The 25,364-nt window shown below is 38.8% G+C and overlaps 2 protein-coding genes across 13 annotated transcripts in view; one reads left to right on the forward strand and one right to left on the reverse strand.

Annotated features, from left to right (window-relative positions):
• PAX9 (paired box 9) overlaps nt 1-10,303 on the forward strand; it is a 30,053-nt gene extending 19,750 nt beyond the window's left edge. For 2 of the 4 annotated variants that reach the window (XM_019806185.2, XM_019806184.2), the window contains exons 5-6: nt 9,173-9,395; nt 10,176-10,303. In XM_019806185.2, the coding sequence (XP_019661744.1) occupies nt 9,173-9,395; nt 10,176-10,267 (315 nt within the window). In that variant the 3' untranslated portion in view covers nt 10,268-10,303. Of the gene's footprint in view, nt 1-9,172; nt 9,681-10,175 lie in introns of those variants that run through there. The other 2 variants (XM_034648641.1, XM_034648640.1) reach the window with 2 other exon arrangements.
• Nucleotides 10,304-12,204: 1,901 nt separating this feature from the next.
• SLC25A21 (solute carrier family 25 member 21) overlaps nt 12,205-25,364 on the reverse strand; it is a 479,253-nt gene continuing 466,093 nt past the window's right edge. For all 9 annotated transcript variants that reach the window (XM_034648650.1, XM_034648645.1, XM_019806189.2 and 6 more), the window contains 3 exons: nt 17,663-17,844; nt 16,673-16,725; nt 12,205-13,633 (listed from right to left, as the gene is read on the reverse strand). In XM_034648650.1, the coding sequence (XP_034504541.1) occupies nt 13,572-13,633; nt 16,673-16,725; nt 17,663-17,844 (297 nt within the window). In that variant the 3' untranslated portion in view covers nt 12,205-13,571. The remainder of the gene's footprint in view (nt 13,634-16,672; nt 16,726-17,662; nt 17,845-25,364) is intronic.

Consider the following 25,364-nt stretch of genomic DNA (forward strand, 5'->3'; position numbering starts at 1 on the left):
CGCCGACCCGGTTGGGAGGGCGGCGCCCGCGCGAGCCGCCTCCACGCCCGCCGAGCGCACGCCGGAGGTCGCGGCCTGCGGGGCTGTGGGCTGCGGGGTCCTCGCGCTCGGACATTTCTCGTGCCGTGGCCCCCCGAAAACAAGCAAACGTGGCTCGCCCTGCGATAGTGAAGAGAGGGCAACCAGATAAACTTAATAAAGTTACCATTTCCCCATTCAAGGTCACGTTGTAATCTCCCAAGGGAGGCTTGTGAGAAAACCTCAAATTATACGGACTGGCTGTGGACCGTTTAATTTTTCTTTCCCTCTGTCCCTCCCCCGACTCTGCAAAAGAAAAATTAGAACACTCGTGTTTTTTTTTTCCCCCGCCCTGATAAAAACTAAGCAGCCACCACTACAAAAGCCCTAGAGTTTTGAGTCTAAATTCACCACCAGGATGGAGTCCCGAGCTCCAAGCTCTGAAAAACAAACAAACAGACAAACAAACAGGGACTTTAAGGCAGCCTGACGTTTCTTAGAGCAAGCAGATCTGGGTAGATTTGCAAATTTCTTAGTATCAAATTCCAATTCCAAAGTCTCAAAATACCCAGTTTTCGTTTTATTATTTTGAAGTCCTAAAACTTAGTGCGTTCTTATCTGTCAGAATCAGCGTTTTACGTGTTACTTTCATACACTTGGGGAAAAAATCCTAATCCTTGTTTTCTCGAACAGACCCTATTTCCACTTCCTTTTCTCTCCCTTTTTTTGCTTAAACAGAGTCAGATACATATTAGCAGCTCTCCCATGACAAATATCCCAGAAAATAGCAGCGAAGAAAGAAGAGTCCCTTTCCCGGGTCTGTTTCTACTGTAAAGAATGACAAGGAGAAATTACATGAAAGTTTGCCATTTTCTTTTATAAAAAGCCCCTCACTCATAAAGAAGAGGCCATATGTACAATGGTTAGGAACTCCCATCTTCGGGCACCATTGTCACAGAAGCAAGTTATTTAACCTTTTAGCACCTCCATTTCTTCATCTGTAAAACGGGGAAATAATAGTCCCAACATCAGGGGATGTGAAGATTCAATGAGATAATGCAGCCATATGGCCGCAGAGTAAGCGTCCATTTAATAGTACCTATGGTTATAAAGGGCGGTTAGAGATTGACTTTTAAAAACAGGCATTTTTCCCCCCTTTTGGTGAGAATATACTTTGTTCAGAGAGCTCATAGTCAAAAAGTGTCAAGGCATTTTGTTACAAACATTAAGAGTGTTTTTAAAGCACCGCACATAGTAGCATTTAATAGGCGCTCAGTAGTTTTTATTGGGTCATTATTTGTTGTAATAACATCAGGAAGTAAAGAGTTGAAAAATAGTTTTTAATTCTCACATATAGTTGATAAACCCAGTTTATATATAAAGCAGTGTCATAATTCAAAAATCTTTGGCTATTTCATTTTTTTCTCCTTTGAATTATATCTAGTGTTTATACTCATTTAGAAATGGTTAATTTATACACACATATCAAAAGCACACTGACCATTTTAAAATAAAAATAGAATACTGATTCAAATAATCTACTCTGTATATTCTGAACATTAAAATTGATTACATTTAAACACTATTATATCACTAAATTATGAGATTTATGAAAGCAAGTAAATGAAAGATATGTGGCCAAATAAGTATTGTTCTAAATACATAAGAGAACAAGTTAATTTTTTTCCAGAAGAAAAAGATATTTATATCTTTAATTTGGAAACTTCTTTTTAAAAAAGATTTTTTTATTTGAGAGAGAGAGAGATAGCACAAGCAGGGGGAGGGGCAGAGGGAGAAGCAGACTCCCCGCTGAGCAGGGAGCCTGATGCGGGGCTCCATCCCAGGACCCTGAGATCATGACCTGAGCTGAAGGCAGACCTACTGAGCCACCCAGGTGCCCTAAATTTGGAAACTTCTTAATTGCTAATCTTCCTCATTGCCATGTAGTAATATAATTCAGATGATGTAAAATTTCAAAGCTTGAAAGGTTTCTAAGCACAATTAAATCAGTGGTTACTGTATTGTAATTACCGAAATAGTGCTTAATGATGAAGGTGTGCTAAGTAAGCACAGAAATTTAGGCTGTGTCATTCTGTGAGCAGTTTTGGAATTTAGACATTGATTTCCTTGAGGGTAAAATTCTATACTAATACTTGCTTATAAACAAAAAATAGTAAGGTGTGTTGTGTGTATACACACACACACATATATCTATGCATTTCTCTTACAAATACTTAAAGGGCAGCTTTATTTTTAAAAATTATTATTATTTTCAAAAGTTACCAGCATAAGTACACTTTTACAACAAAAATGTAAACTTAAGTAACATTTCTTCTCTATTTGTATTATGAACAAAATTTGAAAGTTTTTGACAAAAAAATTCTCAAAAATTATGCACATAATACTTTCAGGGCACTTATAATTTTTATTAAATAGTGCAATATTATACGATCCTAGTTTCATTTTAGTATATAGAGGAGGAAATTGAGAATTCAGAGTCATAGGAATTAGAGTATAATCTTTTCCCAGAAGACACCTGTAAAATTACCAAAGGCACCAAATTGACAACTGATTGTAGGTACTAGTGATTACAGTAATCTAAAGTTTCTATTCCCAGTTTAAACTGCAAAAAAAAAAAAAAAAAAAAAAAAAAAAAAAAAAAAAAAAAAAAAAAAAAAAAAAAGAAAAAAAGAAAGATGCCTGATCACTAGTAATTAGAACCTTATGCACATTTCAGCTGTATACACACCTATCTTTTGTTTTTTAAAATACTAATATAGAATATTCACACTTGTCTTACTGATTAATATTACATTGAAGTCAATATTTTATATTATCATTCAGGAGTTCTTACCCTTGAGGATAGAAGAAGAAGGATATTTATTTGTTTTGGCTTTTTTCACCTGCATTTAATTTTGGGCCAGAAATACTTAATCTCATCTAATTCTGAAAGCCAGCTATGTTCTCTGGTTCCTAATGCTGGTTCTCTTCTGTTGAAAACATAAAATCTCTACTGAATGCAATTGCATGGCAAAGAAAAGGGGGAGGGGTTGGAATATATCTACCCTTTTACATGGGACTTAGTGAATTAATGCTTCATTTTATTTAGAGTTTATAAATCGTTGTATAGCTCTTGAAACATTTTCTACAATTGGACATACTTTGTCAGAAAAAAATATACTGCATATCTGGTACTGTAACTGAAATAATCCGAATGTTAGACTTACAAGCTTCAAGTATCTCCAATTTTGGGTAGTGTATGTTCACTCAGACAGCAAATTTAATATAACATTAGCTACAAATTGAGATGTCAGAGATGGGGAATAGTGCATACAAACTTGAATTTAAGAAAAACTTCAGAGTTTTACAGTTAAATGAGTTGTGAAAATGGTTGGATTTGGAGGCAAATTAATCTGAAAATCTTATGGAGCATTCATTTGTATATTGTATTTGAAATAAAGATAGTATTTCAGAATCCTGAATATAATTTTGTAGCGCATTATTTTAAACACTGGTTGTCCTTGCAGACATGCTGTTTTCATGAAAATATACATGAAGTAGCACTGGATTTCTCATCTGTGAGATAAAGTTAATTTTGTCTTAAATAATTTATAATTTTGTAGAGAATCCAATTGTAGGCAGGTGCCAATAGAGAGACTTTGAAATTCATGACGTTACCTATTATGAAAAACATGCCGTGACCTGGGTTGCTTTTAACTATTAGTGTCTTAAAACAAGATTAATGATTATGTGGTAGTAAAGTGTGTCATATAAAAATACGAAAAATAAGTAATTTGAGATTTTTTCAAGACTACCTTAATTTTAATATTTTGGAAACATAAAATTTAGGAGAAAAATTTAAATAACAGCTTTCCATTACCTAAAGACATTTAGATCTGCAGTGTGATAACTCAGCATAATTAAGATCTTTTTGGATGAATGTTGAAACCATATTTACAACCGTCACTTCACTTTATCAGATTTGTTTTACTAGGTCATTTCATAATGAATTAAGAAGGGTATAACAACAGTCAAACAAAAAAGTTTACACCAAAAAAAGAGAAAATCTTTTTTATTCTCAGATCTGAAACTTTCTCTTGCTAATGATATGGAGGCTGAATTCTAGGTGAAGCACGTCTCTATTTGTGGCTAACTCTACTCTACTATAAAGCCAAAGTAAACTCATTTATCATTAGGGCAGGACCAGGTAGAACTGATGAGTGGATAAAAGATTGTGGGTTCAGGACTTGGCACAGTTATCTGCATTTTCTTCAAGAGAGAAAATGTTGAGTAGACAATTCCCTGAATGTGAAGACTTCTGGTCTATAACTTGTAATTGCCAGACAGTTGTCATACATACCAGTTTTGTGTGTGTGTGTGTGTGTGTGTGTGTGTGTGTGTGTGTGTGGTCCGAAGTGTTTGTATATTAATGCATTTCCATTTTGGGGGGGGGTTGTGGATAAATGGAACAAGTGTAAATTAAATAGTGAATGGCTACATTAGAACTTTTATTTACTTTTTTTCAACAGCTTTATTCATGTTGCTTACTGGAAGTGTAAAGTCAGTTCTGTGATAAAGAGTGCCTAGTTTTCCTGTTGTTTTGTTTTTAAAGCAAGAGTATTCCATCTTCTGCTTTCAAAAGGCTGCACTAACTTAGGTATACAAATGATTATGAAACACCTATGACGTGTCCCATTTTATGAGGATATTGAAATTATTAAGGCAAGGTCCTGTCCTCAAACTGTTTGTAGTCTAGCTCTCTGCCAATACATCTTCTCAACATACTAATTTAAAAACATATTTTTAAAAACTGACAAATCTGGGGGTGCCTGGGTGGTACAGCGGTTAAGTGTCTGCCTTCGGCTCAGGGCATGATCCCGGCGTTGTGGGATCGAGCCCCACATCAGGCTCTTCTGCTATGAGCCTGCTTCTTCCTCTCCCACTCCCCCTGCTTGTGTTCCTTCTCTCGCTGGCTGTCTCTATCTCTGTTGAATAAATAAATAAAAATCTTTAAAAAAAAATAAAAACTGACAAATCTGTATTTCTCACATTTTAGAACAAGTAAAATGAAAACTCATGCTTTCATTCAAACCTTAACTGGGCATTGTAGTTTATGTGTTTTTTTTCTAGACTATTTCCTTTAATGCCAGTGAGATAAAATCTTTTTCCAAAAACATTCAACAAAGCAAAAACTTACTTTTTTTAGGGTATGCCATTTGGTATATTTTACTTTGAATTAGTAAGTCTCATTCTCAAAATTAGGTAGGAGAGAGTTTGCTTCAGGGAAGATCCTTGTACAGTTCTCAGGAGGAGAGGATTCTCGTGGCTTTTATGGAAGATCCACATTAAAAAAAAGGGGTTGATGGACTGAGGTCTTATTTATGGAATCTTTAGGTAAAGTCATTTTCAGAAATGAGATTTCCATTACATGCCCATTGCTGGGGTTTCATTTGGAAAATTTGTTTACTCTTCTCTGGGGATTCTGTATGTTGGTTGATTTATAAATCATATTTACAATCCAATTAAATAGAGTAATTTAGCATGTTCGCTCCCACTATATTTATGGTGTACATTTGGTAGTCTCTCTCTACTCAGCCTAACTAGCTTTTCAGATTAATTACATGCCGTTCACCGAAAACATTAAACAGATTTGGGAAGTTTAAGTCATGTACTCTTTTACTGGAAAGAATAAACAAACATCAATGCTACCTGTAGTTGTTTTCCTTTGTGGTGGAAAATTTTACTCATTCAGTGATTGCTTCATAAATAACAATTCCTTTATCCAGTAGAGATTTATATCTTTTACCAATGTCATGTTTCAGAATTACTAGTGAGAAAATCGATAGGTTTACTGAGTCACTAGGATGAATGAATAGTGAAAGTGGCAGGTACATTTTAAAGCATGTTTGTCATCTCATCTTTCTTATGCTGCTTTTTCTAAATTTCTAAATCTGACCTTTAAAAGTAAAAAGGAAAATTAAGACAAAACTTTTTAACCCCAAATCTGGGTGATAATTTAACCTGAGGGAATGCTAAGAGTTATTTTTATACTGTTTAAAGATATCTGTGGTTTTTTTCTTTTTTCCTTTTAAGCAAACACTTTTGCCTACTCTTGCCTTTACTAACAAGAAGAGGAGATCAAACCTCTTTGAGCTTCCCTTCTTATTCATCCTTTCTGCAATACTGAGGGGACTGCATCACTGAAATGACTCTAAATATGTTGTGAATTTTAGAGAACTTTGAAATGTTTAATACTAATAGTAATACTAACATAAAAGCAAATTTGGTGCCTTAAGTATAAGCAATTGGACAATATGGAAAAAATTAGTAGTGTTTATCTTATGCTCGACAAACAAATGTAGTCACAGAATAAGTAAGGCACCTGAAGGTCACACAGGCCTAAATCCAGTGTCCTTCCTCCCCCGGAATCCCAGGAGCGTCATGTAAGATGAGAGTCCGATCCAGCCCGAGTTCTCAGGAGGGACGTTTCAGGGCAAAAAGAAGCGGGTCCATGAAAGGGGATTGTAGCCATTGCAACAGAACAGGTGGAGAACCCCAAATAAAGGGGGCACATCAAGGAGCAGTGGTTCCAGGGGCAAGGGTGTAAGGGGAGGAAAGGGAAGATGAGGAAGCAAGTGTTTCAGAGGAAACTATAATTGTGGATGATAGAAAAAAATTGCAAAGAAAAAAGAATGGATAGGAAAAATTTAGCTGTCATAAAAATAAGAATTCATCAACACATTTTTTGGCTAACGAGAGCATTGTTTCTGTCACGTATAATATTAAATAGTTTAACCTTACGTACTTGTAAAATGTTGAGCAAAGGTTTTCACTATTTTAAAAATAATTTTAACCTTAACATTTTTATTTTATGATTCTTAGTGACATTGGTGTCAACAGTATAAAATATTAATTAATCTAGAATGGAAGAGGCCAATGCAGATGCAGATACGTTTCTATAAGTGGACTGAAATGATTCCTTTTGAAACTCATTTCTTATGGGTTATTGGGAAAATCATCCACAAAAATGACCGGGACTATAACCTCTATGCAATGCTAGATTTCTCCCGCAGTTGGATAGCTGTCTTACTCATCTTCTGAGAGCCTTGGAGTGGGTCTCCTCTGAGCCGTTCTCTGATGAGCCATCCTCCGAATGGGGGAAGATTTTTTTTTTTTTTAAGAAGTTAAGAAACAGAATGAGGATCTAGCAATGAGAATAGGGCTCTAGAAGGAGAAAGAATCTTTTATAAGATGTTATCTCAAAAGATGCTCTAGTTTGATATTAAATTGTGTCTGTCTTTGAATTGTCCTGGAAAAAGCAGGAAAAGATTTGCTACAGGGCATCCGTGTCAGACAGGGGTGAGAACTTCTTTTAACACATGACTATTGACTTGCCAATTGGCCCAGGGTAAATGGCTAAATTCCTTAATCTACATTCTTGTGTATAAAAAGAGGATAAGATTTCATTTATATTTTAAAGTGATGAGCAATGATTTCTTTGTTAAAAAATAGAGCACCATCCTATGGGACCCTTGAAATACATTTTAATTTCAATTGAACATTGTGTTGTAATCGTTATATATTAGCCTGTCATTATTATAACCCCAGTAGTTTATAATGAGTTACAATTCACCAATCTTCATTATTCCATAAAATACGTTGGGTATTTCATGGTGCCTGGGACATAGGACATAGTCAAAAAGCCTTAGTATCCTTTCTCCTTCCTCATTTTTCAGAGAACAGGCACTTTGACACCAGAACAGGAGGTATGTGTTCTTACAGACCCAGTACACAAGGATAACCCCTCTACTTTTATTCTTATTTCGTCAGAAATCCATGAGCAGTGTTAAGTCATATCCATGTGTTTATTCTACTCTATTACTCTAAATTGACAAAATCATTTTTGAGAGCCTATCATTGCATTCTCATAGATGTGGAAGTGAAAATAATAGCCAATGAATTAAATTGGAAAATAATTTCTATGTTGCAATCAAATTGGAAAAAGTATCTAATTAACATATGTCTGCTTTTCTTAACCCCTAAGGATTGAATCAGTTTTACTACTAGTGATTTTAGTATTTACATTACACTCTCATTAGGAAATATGTTGATATGTTAATTCATTCACATCACTACCAGGGAAAAGATTTATTCTTTATTTCTAAGTAATGTAGAAATTGAGGGGAAAAAAAATAAGTTACTTGAAGAGGGATGCCAAGTGTTCATGCCAGAATCAGGATTAGAAATCAGGGTGTTTTTGTTGTTGTTAATAGTAACAATACCAACAATAATTTATTGGATGCCAAGAGACACTGGTTTCTAGGCAGAATCACTTGCCAGGGCTGCTGCATTTTGTTTGCAAACTAAGATTTTACATTTAAATTCATTTCAAGAGATTTATCCATGTGGCTTTTAAAAATTCCTATCACAGGACCCCAAAACTTTGCAGACCAGTTTTCCAATTTTAAAACCACACATATGCAGTTCTTTTATATTCCAATAGACAGTTTCCTTTTTGATAAAACAGCTCTGGAAAAAATACCCCGGTCTTCATTTAAACACTCTTACAAGACAACTGTCTGATTTTGCGTGTCCTTTGTCCAATAGGCATTTTCAACATGACATTTTAAAATACGGCCCATGTTTTATTTAACAAAGGTCATGCTCATTTTGAGTTTCTAAAGTGACAGCCTACACTTTGTGCCCTTCTTTACTGGAAACGAAAGCTACACCCACCAGGCCCTTCACAAATGCTTCAACAAAAGAGCCAAACAAAACCAACGTACAGGGAAGGTTGACAAAGGCATTCGGATAGCTGGACAGCTTCTGAGGGCACTTTATCGCCATTAATTCTTTCCTCACCCTGTATTTCCTTCCTATAATTCCCAATAGCAAAGCAAATACTGTGACTTCTGGTTGTAGCCTTCTCAAAACCTCTGTGGAAGGAATAACGTCTTGTCTTTTGGCATTATGTTTGAGTAGCAAGACGGGGAGGCAGGCAGAATATAAAGATCGAATCTAAAAAAAATCAGAAAGTAGAGTCGGAATGTTGCTACTACTCCTCGAACTTACATTCTGCCACTTCCTGAAAACCGGTGAAATGTCAGCTACTGCAATGTGATGACCTTCACCTCTTCTCTTTTCCTACTCCCAGGCACCAAATGGTCTACCAGCTGTCAGCAGTTTTGTGTCGGCATCCAGCATGGCTCCTTACCCTACCCCGGCCCAAGTGTCGCCTTACATGACCTACAGCGCCGCTCCTTCCGGTTATGTGGCTGGACACGGGTGGCAACATGCCAGCGGCACCCCGCTTTCCCCCCACAACTGTGACATTCCCGCATCGCTGGCGTTCAAGGGAATGCAGGCAGCCAGAGAAGGTAGTCACTCTGTCACGGCTTCTGCACTCTGATGGGAAATTCTGTCCGCGACGCAGCTTCCCCCCCGGTCTCCCCTCAGCACACCCTCCCCCTCTTCCCTGGTCTCGGATCCCACCCCCTGCCCTCCCGCCCCCAAAGCTGGCTTTACGGACTCACATCCTTTGTGCTGATGACACTTAAATATTTCTTGCCATAACTTCTCTCTTACAGAAAACCTGACATGACTTTAGGATTTGAAAACAAAAGCAATCTTAAGGATTGAATGAGACATTTGTGTTGCCCACACACTGTTTTAACGTAGCAAAGAAACCTGCACCCCTCAAAGGGCTTAAGGAACTTTTAAAACTAGTCTTTGGTAAAACCACATGTGTATATTTATTCTAAATCAACCTGAACTTTTGAAACGTGCAATTGTTGAGATTTTGCAAAATCAATAAAGGAAAATACATATAGAAAAAAAGTTATGCTACACCCTCTAATCAAATAAGGTGACCAAATAAGCTTTAATTCATCATTAGGAAACTAATCAATAATTGACTTGAGTGATGCTTTGTTTATTTTTAAGAGATGACCTATTTTGTTGGAAAATATAATGTGTAACACAAGCAATATCTGAATTTAGCTCCTCCTGGTGTTTTGAGTTGGTTCCAAATACAATAATGTTTATATTTTCTATTAGTTTGTAAATATGGACTCTGGATGGTGCATTTGTGTTTTCATTCCCTGGGATATCCCCCCTCCCTCCCACCCCTATCTATTTTTTTCTTTCTTTTTGCAAAGGTGACTTTCTGGCAACGTCTTTGTCTCTGTTTGGTGGTGGGCTGCTCGGGCTCCTGGACCTGGACTTGCCCCAAATTTTGTGTGTGCAGTGAAGGCTTCAACATCTTATGAAGGACATTTTCTTTCTACAGCAGAGGACTCAAAAACAGATTAAACAAGCCAGTCTCCCATTTTGTATCCTAATCAAACAACACACATGCCAAGCATATAAAGACATGAGGGTGGAAAATATCTGAACAAGAAGGCTTTAAAGGAAGTCACTTAGAAACTTAAGTTTAATGTGAAATGCTTTACAAAGACACTTAAAATGGACTTTATGTTAAGAAAACCACTGTGAAACTAAATTGTACTGTTATTGTTGGCTTACCTGTGTGTTCAGCAATCTCAGCCCAAAATTATGTTGTAATTTAAAGAAAATGGAAAATTCTGCTCTAATGAATGTAAAAATGGCTTGCTGTGAAGTTTACATTGTTGTATAGAAGCATGTTTCACATGTAGGTAAACTGGTGGTGGTATTAGAAATACAAATGCTATTTAATTTTTTAAAAAAATTCCCTTTATTCATTTCTGGAGTTACAGGACATAGTTTAGCTGATAAGTCTTTCTAGACCAATGGGGTTTTCACTTTAATGTTAATAGTAGAGCTGTGGGTATACGTGTGTGCGAGCGTGTGCTATGTGTTGTATTTTAAAACAACTGCTTTCCTTGGGCAAAATTCTACAGTGTTTCTCTTCTGTTTAGAAAGTTCTTCCTGCTTGGCAATATGTAGGCTTGAAACTACATTTTAAAAACATTGGTACAATTCATCTATTGGAAAATTAATATATTGTGGGTTTTTTTTTTTTTTTTGGTATTAATTCTGTGCAATAATGGAAAGGGGACATCAGTACATGTGGGTGGTCAAGAGGCATTCGTGAGGCGGTCCTGATTCCTTCCTGTCTGTGCTGTGTGCAGTCCACACGGCCATCCAGTTCCGCCACATCGGTTTCATGGCTTCATTTAAAACTCAGATGGCCTAGACGAGCAAGGTTTTCAGATCACTAGCGTATAAACAGTAAGCAGATTTCTGACACATAAGTTATATTCGAGGAATTGCTTTTTTCAAGCAACAGATATCTTATAGGGAGAGCTTTGAACTGCATTTATTTCTAAAGCAACCAAAATTCAGTGCTACAAACAGAGGATTATAACTTCAGGAGAAGAATAAGCAGAAGGAGCAGATGAACTCTCAGGGCCATAGTCTTCCTTTGATCTTATAAAACTCCTGTTGACATCTGGAGTTCCCAGTCTGGTGAGAAAATAGACTATAAACTGAATGGAACAAAGATACCAGTCCAATATTTTGGTGGAGACTTTAAAACCATACCATACAGGGACTCTCCTGCCATCCAGAAAAACTGACATAAGGTATAGAATTATCGCTTATCAGATATTTTTTAGATGGCTACTAGGAGTCTTTAAAAAAATACCAATCATTTGTATGGAAACACAATGAAATATTTTCTTTATCTAAATTAAGAAATCTCTTGTTAATGCTATTTATAATTTTTTCTGGTTCTTGTATTTTAAAAAAATCTAATATTAATGATATCAAGATTTTTTTTTTTTCTTCTCTTTTTCCCCCTGGTCTTTTCTTAGCAACAGTGAATTCACATGGAGTAACTTAATAAAGACAACAGAAAGCTAAAATACAATTTGCTATTCAAAGCAAAATATGATTTAAAACTACTTTTAAAAATAAGAGAAGGAAAAGGGGATGGGGTACGGGATTGGGACTGTTTGATTTTTAAATGTTATTATTATTGGCTAATGTTGACATATTTCCTTTGTTTCTTAGGGGGTAAAAGTGTTATTTTTAAACGGGCAAATGCACTCTTCAGAGATCCTTTTCCATCCCATTCACAGGGAGAGGTTAAAGGTTCAATTTCATGGCCTCTATGCAGGCAGTTCTCTCCCTCACAGGATGCAAGAGCATTACCTGCAAGGATAGAATGCAGTTGTACAACATACACATTCTTATTTCTCTTGCTTTTTTTTTTTTTCCTACTTTTAATGACCCTCTTATGGAATATTGGGCTGAAATATAAATTAAAAAACACGTTGGAAAGGATGTAAAACCGAAGGCTGTGTATGTATATACAGTATGTCAAAAAGCCTTTATTTTTATACTTCAAATGCTCTAAATTAATAAAAAGTAATAATTATCATGTTATCTTTTATTTTTTATTCTCCAAATGCTTTAGTGACAGAGCCTCATGGTAGAAATGTCCCTCAGTAGTAGTTAAGAACAGGTGTCATCTAGAATGGGCAGATATTTTTGTTGACTTTAGCTACTAACGTAGCATCATTTCAGGATGCAAATATAAAATCAAGTTTGGTTATATCAATGCCAAGGAGAGATCTCTTACAGTGCATGTTAGTACAGGAATCTTTGGAAATGCTAAGAATGTACTTCTATTTTGAAATATTTCCCCCTTCATAGTACATATTTTAACACTACCTGAAGCCGTCACTTAAAACTAATAACTTGGAAATGTAGTTTTACACTAAACATTCTTTTTAAGAATGGCACAGGTAAGAGTTCTGAACAAAGATATCTGGATGCAAATACAGACAACACACATGGGCCCAAGGAGTGGTTCCAATCTGTGTTTTACCATGAAAATATTTCAGCAACAAAAATTGTTTTCAAAGGGAATTATGTGAAGGAAATTTCATGTGTTCTATTTGCCATAAAAGACTTCACGTATCAGGATTTAAAAATATGACCTGCTTTAAACAACAGTGCAAAATATAAAGTAGCTTTGGGAAAATATAGCTGTGATGTGTATTACTACTCTAAAGAATACCACCAGATTTAAATTTTAACATAAAATTCAACATTTTAAAAATGCCATTTTAGTGTACTTTAAACACATTTTGTGCCTTTTAAATATTATTTATGGGATAATTTAATTCCTTATAAAAACTTCAAATTTTGGCTAAATTTTTTTAATACGTTAAGCATTTCTTGACCTTGTGGGGAAAAAAAAATTATCAATACAATGAATTTTCATCGTGAAGCAGTGTAAGAGGAATACAGATCACGAAATTTTTATAGCTTTTATGAAATATATCTGATTTCTATGCTATTTTCCGTGTTCAATTTACATACCTCACTATTTCATACTATTTTTCTTCTCACAGGCTTATGGATATGGCCAAAACTACAGTCTCAAATTGTCTAGAGATAATTTTTGAAGTATCAAAATAGGTTTTGTTCTTGAATAAACTGTTTCCCCTTAATAATTGTACATGATTGTATAATTATAATTTATAATCATATCAGCCGAGCTGATAGTCCCTCCTCATGGTGCTGTAGAGCAAATACCCATGATCTCAACACTTCCCAGGTGGTCACCAGTTCTCCTGAAGCCATGAATAGGTGTATTCATAAACCAGCAGCATCACTGCACCACCTAGAAAAGAAGAGAGCTGGTTTTTATCTCCAGCTTGCAAAATAGTGTCACTTTCTCCCATTGGGTTTCTGACTCTGTGAAGTCCCACGCAGCTTATCAGGCAGGGGCAGTGTAGACTTGTCGGTCCTTGGGCTCTAATACATCGATATAAAGCTATTGTGGAAAATTCTCAGAGCAAAATCAAGACCATCTTGAGTCTCCGAATACATTTTTTCCCCATGAGTTTCTGTAACTTTCATCATTTCGCATCAGATTCTTTTTCAGGCACTTTTAATTTTTAAAAGTAAATAAATACAGACACATTTAGTCATGTAAGGGCATGTGGCATTCCTGCAAACAGAAACCATTCATATTTTTCATATGTAGCCAAAGGATTTATCTTTTTCAGTCCATAATTAGCACTGTCCTAGTTCATTCAAGAAGGAAAGCTCTAAGAGGGTGCTTGATAGATGAGTCTGATTTTCTCTTATAGCCTTCAAAGTGGATTGCAATGTAAAAAATAGCTTCTGAATATTTAAAAATATGTGTATTACAAAATATGGCTAGCTTTCAACCTCCTTTTGCTCCTTTTGTCTGCCTCAGATATGAATGGATTTCACTTGAAAATTTGGTAGTGGAGTTTGGGTGTCACAGACCACTATTTGTCTTGAAAGGTCAACAGGACTATGATACAGAAAGACAAACACCAAGGTTGCGGAATACCTAGGAATCGGGAGAGGCCTTTGCATGTGGCAAAATCATGCGGATGATTTTGTGTTCTATCTGATGCAATAAATGGCACATGTCCCATGCTTTTTAATGTAATCTATCCTCTCATGTCTGTGTGAAAAATATTACAAAATTAATACGTGGACAAATATCCTGAGCAGAATCTCAAGAAGACCTGGCTGCATGAACAGAAGATTGACTTCTGACGAAAGAAATATAACTTGATTTTGATCTTAGTTATTTCGTACACTGCCGCGCGTGTGTGTGTGTGTGTGTGTTTTAATCCACAGGCCACACATGTTTGTGTAACCTTATACCAAAGATAATTATCTGCCTGTAATTTTCATTTTTAACCCATGAAGATACTCTATTAGACCCCCCTCAGCTGCTGTGGCCCTCTTGGCACTCTGGCAAACAAAAAAAGACCCACTAACAGAGGGTTGTTAATACCTATGTAATTGCCGTGTTTACTCTTATTAACTGTTCTCAATGTAGGACAAGAACATGCAGAATTGAGTTAATTTTCAGCCTAGTGATATTTGGAGTTTAAACCACAGACTTCAAGAGCCTCCTTTCATCGGAGGTGACTGGGGGTGAGCCACACAGAGCTGCCGAGGCTGTTACAAAAAAGAAGATGGGGTGCTTCCTACAATGAAGGATGAAAATCCCAGACTTACCCTTCCTTTCACTTTTTTACTCTCTTAGAAAAAAAAAATCTTATCCTTAAGTCAAATATCCTTAAGTCAAATTTCTCTCTACCTTTCTTTCCTTTCAAGCTGCTGGGACTTGCATGTTTGGAGGACTTACATGTGAGTGGAGGCCAGGTCCCTGAAGGAGATTTCCAGTCATTCACAGTTTTGTTTAGCCTGGACAGTCCACTCACGACAACCCTTTTCGTTGTATTTAACAGCACAGCAACTCAGGACACCTCATGCAAAAACATTTAAAAAGCCAACCAAACATTTGCAAGCCTCTAACAAAACTTGGGGTCAGATTATTTAAGAGTTTTGGATTAAGGTTCCAGTCAATTACTGTTTTAGGTAAACTCTCCCTGATCACTCTTTTCAGGCCCAACCCCCCCTGAGAAAGCTGGGTTAGGGTCATTCCTGTGATTTTTCTCTAATACCAGGTCTACCAGCAGGGTTTTACTGTGTGGTGAAGGGAAAATACCACATGCTCACAGAGAGAGTTGCACAAAATCACCAATATTCTTTGTCATTGGCTTTGTTTTTACACACGGGCCAATGACTAACAGGAGGCAAGTCTCCATCTTAAATGTGAAGCAAAATCCACGCTTAAATGCCTAGAAAGTTTGGGCTAGATGGAGAGGGAATTGGGGAAGTGTTTTCTAGATAATGAAAGGATGTGCTGTCCTCAACCTCGGGCTGGTAGAAATGCTGGCTCCTTGGGGCTGACAGGACGGTGAATGTGTGTGAGCTGGTGGGGCAGGAGGACCCTGGTGTTAAAAGGGAGGAACAGGAAGGGAAGAGGGGAGGGGGGCAGGGGAAGCTCCTGGGGGAGGATACCAGGACACCTAAGTAGGTGAGTGTGGCCTGGTAGAAAGGCCGGCGAGGGTGGGCGCCTGGTTCTGTACTGAGACAGGAGTTGCTTATAATCCAAGACTGTTTGCCCAGGCGGTTGGGTCTGCAGCAGTTATGTTCTTATCTATTTACATAGAGGCAGCTGACTCTCCCTGTGGGGATGGCAGCCGGTTTTTTGTGGGCTGGCTTCTGGAAGCAAGGCCCTGAGCCAGGAGCCTCTACCGTCATGCTGACAGAGGCCAGGAAGGTGAGCGCCAGGCTGCAGCGCCACCACTCCCTGCACGGTGCATTCACCACAGCCCTCCCGGTGACCGTGAGGACAAGTGACTCCTGTACTTCATGGAGGCAAGTTACCCTTCCTTCCTTTTTATTTTTCAAATGAAGTTGAGGCAGGAACAAGAAGGAACTGGGGGGCACCAGGAGAGTCTTTTCGGGCTGGTCCCTCCCTCAGTGCAAATCCTCCCCCACAGCCAGAAGCTACCATCGGTAGGCCTCCTTGCTCCCTGGAACTCCACCTGGCTGTGGATCCCTTCCTATTGACTTAAGCTGGGCTTTGGCTTCTATCAGCCTCCAGCAAGGTCTTCTTAAATAGTACCTTATAAACAAAGGTGGAAAACATTTCTAACGGATGCCTTTAGTGTCTTGAATACTCATAGGCAACTTTATATCCTCAAGGTTTCCATCTTTCACAGTGTGATCAATGTATCATGTTGCTGATCGACACAGATAAGAAAAAAAGAGACACTAGAACAACAAAGAAGGAAGGATATAAGTAATAAAACATCATTACCTGGTCCAAGCCTCATAATCTTGGGAAGCAGGCCTTTGTACAAAGCTAAAATCCTATAACAGGAAGGGAAAGAGCAACATTCTTAATTCTGAATTCTGAAATTAATTCTGAATTCTGAATTCTTAATTCTGAAAATAGAATGGACCAGCTTTATTGAGATGTTGACCCAGCATCTACAAGAAACTTTATTTGAAATCACATGTACCCCAAACCAGGCAATATCTGGCTATATATTTTCTGCAGCAAACTGGACAAAGGGAAAGAGTTAATGAATTCTATTGCCCAAGTGATGCTGATCGTGTCCAACCAGAAATATGACTTTCCTCAGCGAGGAGGTTTTTGCTTGGAACATAGGTCTTACTTTCAAGACAGCTCTGTGTCTATGGACAAAAATGACTTTTGTAATTGAATTTAAAAGACCACAAACTCGGCCTTCACAAAAGGAAATATGACATAGTGTGGATCGAAATAATAAAATATTACTCGTGTACTTGAGAACAAGTTCTGAGTGAGGAGGGGTGAAGAGACAGACGTAACACTTAAAAAAAAGACTAGCAGAAAAAAGCATGTACTTCAGATATTTGAAAGAAAACCACTTTCACGGAACTCTCACGTTTAATTCTCCCGGGAGAATATAACGAGCTGACGTTTTGACTAGATTTACAGCTGGAAGACAATCAGTGTCCTACCCACGTGCTCCCAGGGTGTATTATAGCATGTGATGCAAACTGCCGAGCAAAATGTTCATTTTAGGATTCTAAGAGAAACACGCAGCCGGTCGGACGGTGGTGGCCCAAGGTTCTGGATGGTGTAAGAACACGTTGCCAACATCTCATCATGGTGTTATCTTTCCAAGTTTGTCATTATTCTCTAGAGCTTTTCACACACACACCCAATTTAGGAAGGCTTAATGGCTCTCAGCAAAATGGAAGTACGATATGCTTTTAACAGTACTTGCGTCCTGCACATTTATTAAAATAAGAATGTTACCCTTCTTCCCGGTAGACCGTTGCCATTGTTTTAAAACAGGTTCTGTACTTGATCTCTCCAGGAACTGGTTGAGGCCCTTGAATCCTACTTTTGGCAACATCAAAAGGGATGTTAATGACTGAGGCTATTGTGCCTGAGAGAAGACCAATCCCAAATTTTCTCAAAAACTCCAAGGTTGGATCCTAAAAGAAAAGAAGAATAAAGTAACAGAAAGAGAAGCGGAAGCCCCTAAATTGGCTAAACACTCTAAAGCAATATGTATTTAAGCAGAGCATTGCACTCCCGGCACCCTCCTGTTATTCCAGCGGAACACATTAGGATTTCCTAGGCTGGAACTTGTTTTCTTGACAATCCCATTGGCTATGTTTTTACACATGGTCTAAATTGCTGAAGTACACATTTCCTCACACAGGATTTATAAACACAGTTCATAAAGAAAGACTGGTATGGCATATGGGGATGATTTGTATAATTGGGCTTCACAATGTACTTAGTATTACTGTATCAAAACAGGAGAAATCCAAGCACACTATTAGCTAATTGGCCAGAATATTTTACAAATGACAGCAACTTCCACCATGAAGCCTACTAAAATGCTCATTTGTGTGTGGACCCCCAAATGTTAAATTAAATCAAGGCTACTCTTGGTCTGCTGCTATTCCCCTCCAGGTTTTTTGCATTTATTTTCACGTGTAGCCGATCCACTGTACTGAGAAGTGCTAGCTTCCTGTTATTAACAAACCAACTTGGGGTGTTTGCAAAACAGCCTGTGACATTCTGTGCATTATAAACAGTAGTAAGTTACTGGACTAATTGGCTGAAGAATTTACAACCTATTGTTCCTGCATCTTATTCTTCCTTCATGGCAAAGGAAGAAAAGAAGAGAGAGACAGGGGCACAGAGAAAGGGGGGGGGGTAGGGGAGGTGGGTGGGGGGAGAGAGAAATATTTCTTTTCATTTGAATTTAGGTCCTTCACTTTGGTCTGATTTGATTTTCCACCCCTCCCTGCTCTGCTTTCTGACATCAAAGTATTTAATTAGGTCTTATGTGGGAGTCACTTTCCTTCAGCCTATTTTTGTGCCCAGTGAGCTCACATTATGCTTTGTTACAATGAATTTGCTGGGAAGTTCTCATTATGTTTTCAGCCTCAGTTCTTGCCCTGAAGAGAGGTCACCCCACAAACCATAAGTTGCTGATGGAGACCACCCACCCCTCCCCCATCCCTCCCCTGCCCTTTCTTTTGGTCACTATTTCCGGAGGATCTTCACCCAGGAACAATACAGGGTGGGGCCACGGTACCATTTCACCCAGCAGGAGAACGGAAGTGGAGAGACATTCTTGATTAAAATAAAAATAAAAAATTTAAGAAATCATGTCTGAGCATTGCATGCTTCTAGCTTCTGTGGCAGAAGAAAACTTCTGGAAGCTCTGAAATTTTCAACTGAACCAAGAGCCAGATACCATCACAGAAACCCCTATGTGGCTAAATATAAAAAGTGAAGGGTTCGGTAATAATTCTTGGATCTGGGCCATACAGGTGCCGGGTAGGTTTAAAGGGATTTAAAAACCAACAGGGTGTTTCAACAGGAAAAACAATGCAGTGATTGCAGTATGAGTGAGGTGTGTTTAAATAATTCCCCCTCCCCCATTTTTTTTCTCTTTTACAAGGAGAGAAAAATGCCTTTATGTTACCCTTCTCCATTATGGCCCAGAAGCAGAACCGGAGCTCAGGAGGATGGCGGGTTCAGGACTGGCTCTGGTTTGTCTGACCTTGCACAAGTCACCAAGTCACACAGAGCCCAGTGTCCAGAAGGGACCTGTTTAACACCCGCCTTACGTTTGTACTGCATTATTTTTCTGAGAAATAAACAGCAGCGAAAGCACTATGAATGTTGTATAAGTCTGGCAGAAAATGGATAGTATTATTATGTAGCCTGTCTTCTAATGTCTCAAAGCATCCTGCAATAAGATTCTCTTATGGTGTCCCTGTGACGCAGCCAAACCTCCCTTTTGAATTGCGGACAAGGGTGAAAGTGATGACTTGTATGTACATTGTCCTTTGGGACGCTCAGGGGACCCCATCAAGCATGCAGCCTGTCCCATCTCCTGGTGAGGTCACTGAGGCCTAGAGTTGGAGGACGGGGTTCCCTCCTGAGACATTCGGTGAAGGTCCCTGTGCTTGAGACACTGCTGGAGACTAAAGCCTCGGGGCCTCAGCTCATCAGTCTTCGTTAGCACCAGGGTCCCTATACACCTCCAGACTAACTGTAAGGTCCCGCAGTGGGTCCCCAAAACAGATGTGCACCACAGTCACCTGAGAGCTTTACAAAATATGGATGCCTGGGCCCCACCTCAGGTTTCCAGATCAAAATCACATGGCAAAGGGCCTGAAAGTTATTTTAAAAGATCTCCAGGACTTCTGAAGCTGCTGGGCTGAGGACCCAGGTCCAGGCATCAGTGATTTTGATACTCCTTGCAGCAAAGCAGATGGCCAGATGCTACCCTTCTGGGCATTCTAGGAAGGACAAAAGTCTTCTTCGGACAGCCAGGAGGTATTCCTCACCACCTGGTCCCCGGGCCCCCGGCCTGTTTCCTCCTCAGAGCCCGTGGTCTACTCTATGCACCAACCCGCCTGGGGTTGGGTGTTCCCAGCAGAGCCCCCTCAGCTGGCCTCTGCTTTTTTTTTTTGCTACATGTCACCAACCATTGTCAAAAGGCAGCCTCTCACACATTTTCCCCTGCGTGCCCTCCTGCTACTCCCACTGCTCTGGCTTCAGTTCAGATGCCCAGCACTTTACCAGGTCGTGTTTGCTTTTTGTTCTCTATCTAGTCACAGCGGCACCAGTTCTCTTTTTGGAAAAACAGCTCTGCCTGTGGTATCAAAGACCCTCAACCCTTCCCCACTGCACGGTGAGAAGCCAAAGCTCCTCACTTGGCCTTTGGTTTCTTTCCCACAACATGTTTCCAACTTACGTCTCTGGCCTCAAGTTTGATAACTCCACCCCGCCCCCATACTATAGTCACACTGGTTAAATCATTAATTATGCAAATATAAACCAAGGCCTTAGTTCTGACTCTTCTCTTCAAACTACTTCTCCAGCCTACAAAGTCCTTCTCCATTACAGTCACCCAACGCAGTCCCGCTTCTCCTTTAGGGGCCAGCTTAAATCCCACCTTGCCCAGGAGACTTTAATGGATCCCTGTCAAAACTGATTTCCCCCTCCTCCTGTACTCTTGAACCTCTGTATGAACCACAATCACTGCCCTTGCCAAGGCTCACTTTGTGTTTGGTTTATTTTTGCATGTATTTATTTTCCCTGCAGGACTGTGAGTTGACATAGCATAGAACACGTGTTACTCTTCTTCATGTCATCTATCATACAGTACACAGTAGGTGCTAAATAAATGTCTGCTGATTGGTCTATCGATGTATTTATTTACTTTTGTAGAAACAATGAGAACCAGGTTTAACCCTTAAGACTATTCCTCAAGACTCATCATCTTTTAGCCTAGAAACAAACCCCTATTACAACTTTACATTTCTATCTTTCTGCCAGGAGGCATTAACCTGGGGACATGACAAGGCATTGGACATCTGCAAAGTGGAGCACTTCAGGGCAAGGAAATTGAGACTCTCAGGTCACAGAGCCAGGCCTGGGCTTGCTAGATCCCACGGCTCAGTGACTCAGAGAACCATGATATGGCAGCCTGTGACCAGATTTTAGCAGAAGAATATGGTGGGAGTAGAGTAAGGTCTTGAAATACTACACTTAGGGCTCTTCTTTCTTTCTTTCTTTCTTTCTTTCTTTCTTTCTTTCTTTCTTTTTTTTTTTAAAGATTTTATTTATTTATTCGACAGAGATAGAGACAGCCAGCGAGAGAGGGAACACAAGCAGGGGGAGTGGGAAGAGGAAGAAGCAGGCTCATAGCAGAGGAGCCTGACGTGGGGCTCGATCCCCTAACGCTGGGATCACGCCCTGAGCCGAGTGCCACCCAGGCGCCCCAGGGCTCTTCTTTCTTATACTTCCTTATCTTCCCTTAGTAGGGAGAGGCATCCACTTGCCTCAAGAATGAAAGTTTATTGTAGCATGACTATGAAGAGAGAAAAAAGGTAATATTTAGAGTTTCTGGCTTTCATATAATGCCTTTTCATGTATTATGTCAGCTAATCTTCACAAACTTTGATGTAAGAACACTAATTATTATTCCTGTTTTAAAAACGAGTTAACTGAAAGGTTAAGTATAAGAAGGGTCTTTTTGTTGCATCCACGTGAACCCAAGACTGTCTTCCGCCATAGTTTTTCTCCTGATACTCCTTAGGGTCAGTGGGTGGGCTGGTGGGAGGGGTGTCTCAGCACCTCCTGAAATTGTAAGCAATGCTTCTGTGTATGTGTATATGGGCTTTTCTGTAGAGAGTGTCCATGGATTTTATCAGGCTCATAAAAGCTTAAAAACAACTTCACGAAACTATTTCCCCTACCAATAAATTTATAAAGAAGAAGGGAGTTCAGGGTTGAAAACACTGGCACTGAAGAAAGAAAGTCCTCATTCGCACAGGGGTTATCAGGCAATTCAACTTCGTGAAAAGATTTCTGCACACATTCCCGCCCCGGAGTCAGGTTACTCATACCTCAACCATTTCTAAGAACTCGGTGATTCTCAATGTGTGGTGCTTGAACCGCCATCATTGGTTCCATGTGGGAACTTATTAGAAATACAAATTGGGGTTCTATTCCCAGGCCTACTGTTGGAGATGGAGCCCAGCAATCTGTTTAAACAGTCCTCCAAATTAGTCTGATGGATACTAAAGTCTGAGAACCCCTGGTTAACTGGAAGATTATGGTTCATCTCTTTGTATCCTCAGGTTGGAAAAGTGATGCACTGGAATGCTCTGGACGTGCTGGGAGGGATTTTAAAACTTTCTTTGGTGGCAACGGGGCTTTGTTTCTTTAAGGCTGCAGGACTAAAGGTGATGCTGTTAAGTCTGCTCAACCCCCCCCCCCCCCCCCCCGCTCGGTCCAGAGCAAGAATGCACACCTGTGAGGTTTTGGGTACGAGTGGTACCTGTCACCTAGTCTGAATGGGTCATTCTGGTACCGGCTATCTGTGAATCACCCAAGCATTTCTGTCAATAATGGTAACAACAAATCACAATGAAATTGATAGCAAAAATAAATAGAAACATAAAATAATATACATTTTATAATGTTTATATTATTTTTCATAACTTTCATTATGAGAAATAATGGTACTATTAATAATAGTTACTTATTGCTAGATACCATCTTATATGCAAAAACTATATATATAAAACATTTTTGTTATTATATAAGAATCCTATGGATTAGGTATGTAACACTATTTTACAGATAAGGACACATGCCTGAGAAAGTTAAGTCAGTTGTCCAGGATCAGAGTACTTGTAAGAGGTGGAGCCTGGACTTGAACTCAGGTTCTTCGGATTTGCAACCATATGCTCTTAATCATTATATCATATTGCTTCTATCCATCATTCATTTTTTATTTATTCACTCAACAGGCATTTATTGGATGTGTATACATGCCTAGTCCTACTCTGGGTGCTAGAATTGAGTGTGGAGGTAAATGATCCAGAAAGGGGTTGGGGGCGGGTATATTATTAAGTATCACACCGTGTGATAAGTAATGAAGTGGGGGTGTGAACAAAGTGCAAGGGAAACATGCGGCAGGGAGAAGGAAGTTACTCCTGGGCTTTCACTATCAAAGTCCTATGAGATAGTACCTAGCTTCTCTGCCTCTTCAAAACTTAGTTACTTCCTGATCTATGTGTCCAACACCCCAACTTCTTTGGGGAGGCCCAAAAAAGTGCATCTCTCTTGCCAGTCTTGGAGTTCTGACAGGTTCAGTGCAATCTAGCTACCTGGGGGGGGGCAACTGAGGTGTCATAGCCCTCTCGTTGATCAGCACAGAGGGAGCAGACAAAAATGGCAGCTGCCCGCTCCTGCCTGAGGAAACCACATACTATTAAACAACCAACCGAGGGGCACCTGGGTGGCTCAGCTGATTAAACATCTGCCTTCAACTCAGGTCTGATCTCAGAGTCCTGGGATCGAGCCCAGTCATTGGGCTCTCTGCTCAGCAGGGAGTCTGCTTCGTCTTCTCCCTCTGACTCTTCCCCTGCTTGTGCTCTCTCTCTCAAATAAATAAAGTCTTAAAAAAAATAAAAGAAATGAAAACCAATTGGTCAAAAGGGAAATTAGAAAATACCTTCAGGCAAATATAAATGAAAAGACAATATATATGAAATGAAAATACAAAACCTATGGGATGCAGTAAAAGAAGTATTCAGAGGTAATTTCATAGTGATAAACACCTACATTAAAAAAGATCTCAAATAAACAACCTAATTTTACAGCTTGAGGAGCTAGAAAAAAGAAAAACTCAGAGGTGAAAGACTTATATGCTGAAAACTATAAAACATCAGTGGAAAAAATTAAAGAAGACACAAAGAAATGCAGACATCCCATGTTCATGAATTGGAATACTTAGTATTGTTAAAATTTCCATAATAATCAAAGTAAGCTACAGATTCAATGCAATTCCTATAAAAATCCAATGGCATTTTTTCATAGAAATAGAAAAAAATTCTACAATTCATATGAAATCACAAAAGACTACAAATAGCCAAATCAATCCTGAGAAAGAAGAATAAAGCTGGAAGCATCACACTTCCTGATTTCAAAGTATATCACAAAGTTACAGTAATCAAAACAGTATGGGGTAGGCATAAAGACAGACATGGACCAGTGGGACATAACAGTGAGCCCAGAAATAAATCCAAGCACTTATGGCTGACTAATATTCAACAAGGGTGCCAAGAATACACAATCAGGAAAGAATAGTCTTTGACAAATGGTGCTGGAAAAACTGAAAATTCACATGCAAAGGAATGAAATTGAACCTATATATTATACCATACACAAAAATAAATTCAAGATGGATTAAAGACTTAAATATGAGACCTGAAACCATAAAACTCCTAGAAGAAAACATATGAGAAAAGCTTCATGATACTGGTGTTAGCGATGATTTGATACCAAAAGCACAGGCAACAAAACCAAAAATAGACAAGTAGGATTATGTCAAACTAAAAAGCTTCTGAACAGCAAAGGAAACAAAAGAGTAAAAAGGCAACCTAGGGAATGGGAGAAGATATTTGCAAACCATGTATGTGATAAGGGGTTCATATATAAAATATATAAGGAACTCCTACAACTCAATACCAAGAAAACTATTAACCTGATTAAAAAATGGGCAGGGGCACCTGGGTGGCTCAGTTGGTTAAGCATCTGACTCTTGATTTTGGCTCAGGTCATGATCTCGGGGTTGTGGGATCGAGCCCTGAGTCAGGTTCTGTGCTGGGCATGGAGCCTGCTTAAGACTCTCTCTCTCCTTCTTCTGTGTACCTCCCCCACCCCCTGCACACACATACTCTCTCAAAAATAAAATAAAATAAAATAAAATAAAATAAAATAAAATAAAATAAAATAAAATAAAATAAAATAAGAATGGGCAAAGGACTTGAATAGACATTCTTCCAAAGAAGATATACGAATGGCCAGCAGATATATGAAGAAATGCCCAGCGTCACTAATTATCGGGGAAATGTAGATCAAAAACACAATGAGACATCACTTCATATCTGTCAGAATGGCTATTATT

This window comes from Ailuropoda melanoleuca, chromosome 20, assembly GCF_002007445.2.
Source record: "Ailuropoda melanoleuca isolate Jingjing chromosome 20, ASM200744v2, whole genome shotgun sequence".
Taxonomy (NCBI): domain Eukaryota; kingdom Metazoa; phylum Chordata; class Mammalia; order Carnivora; family Ursidae; genus Ailuropoda; species Ailuropoda melanoleuca.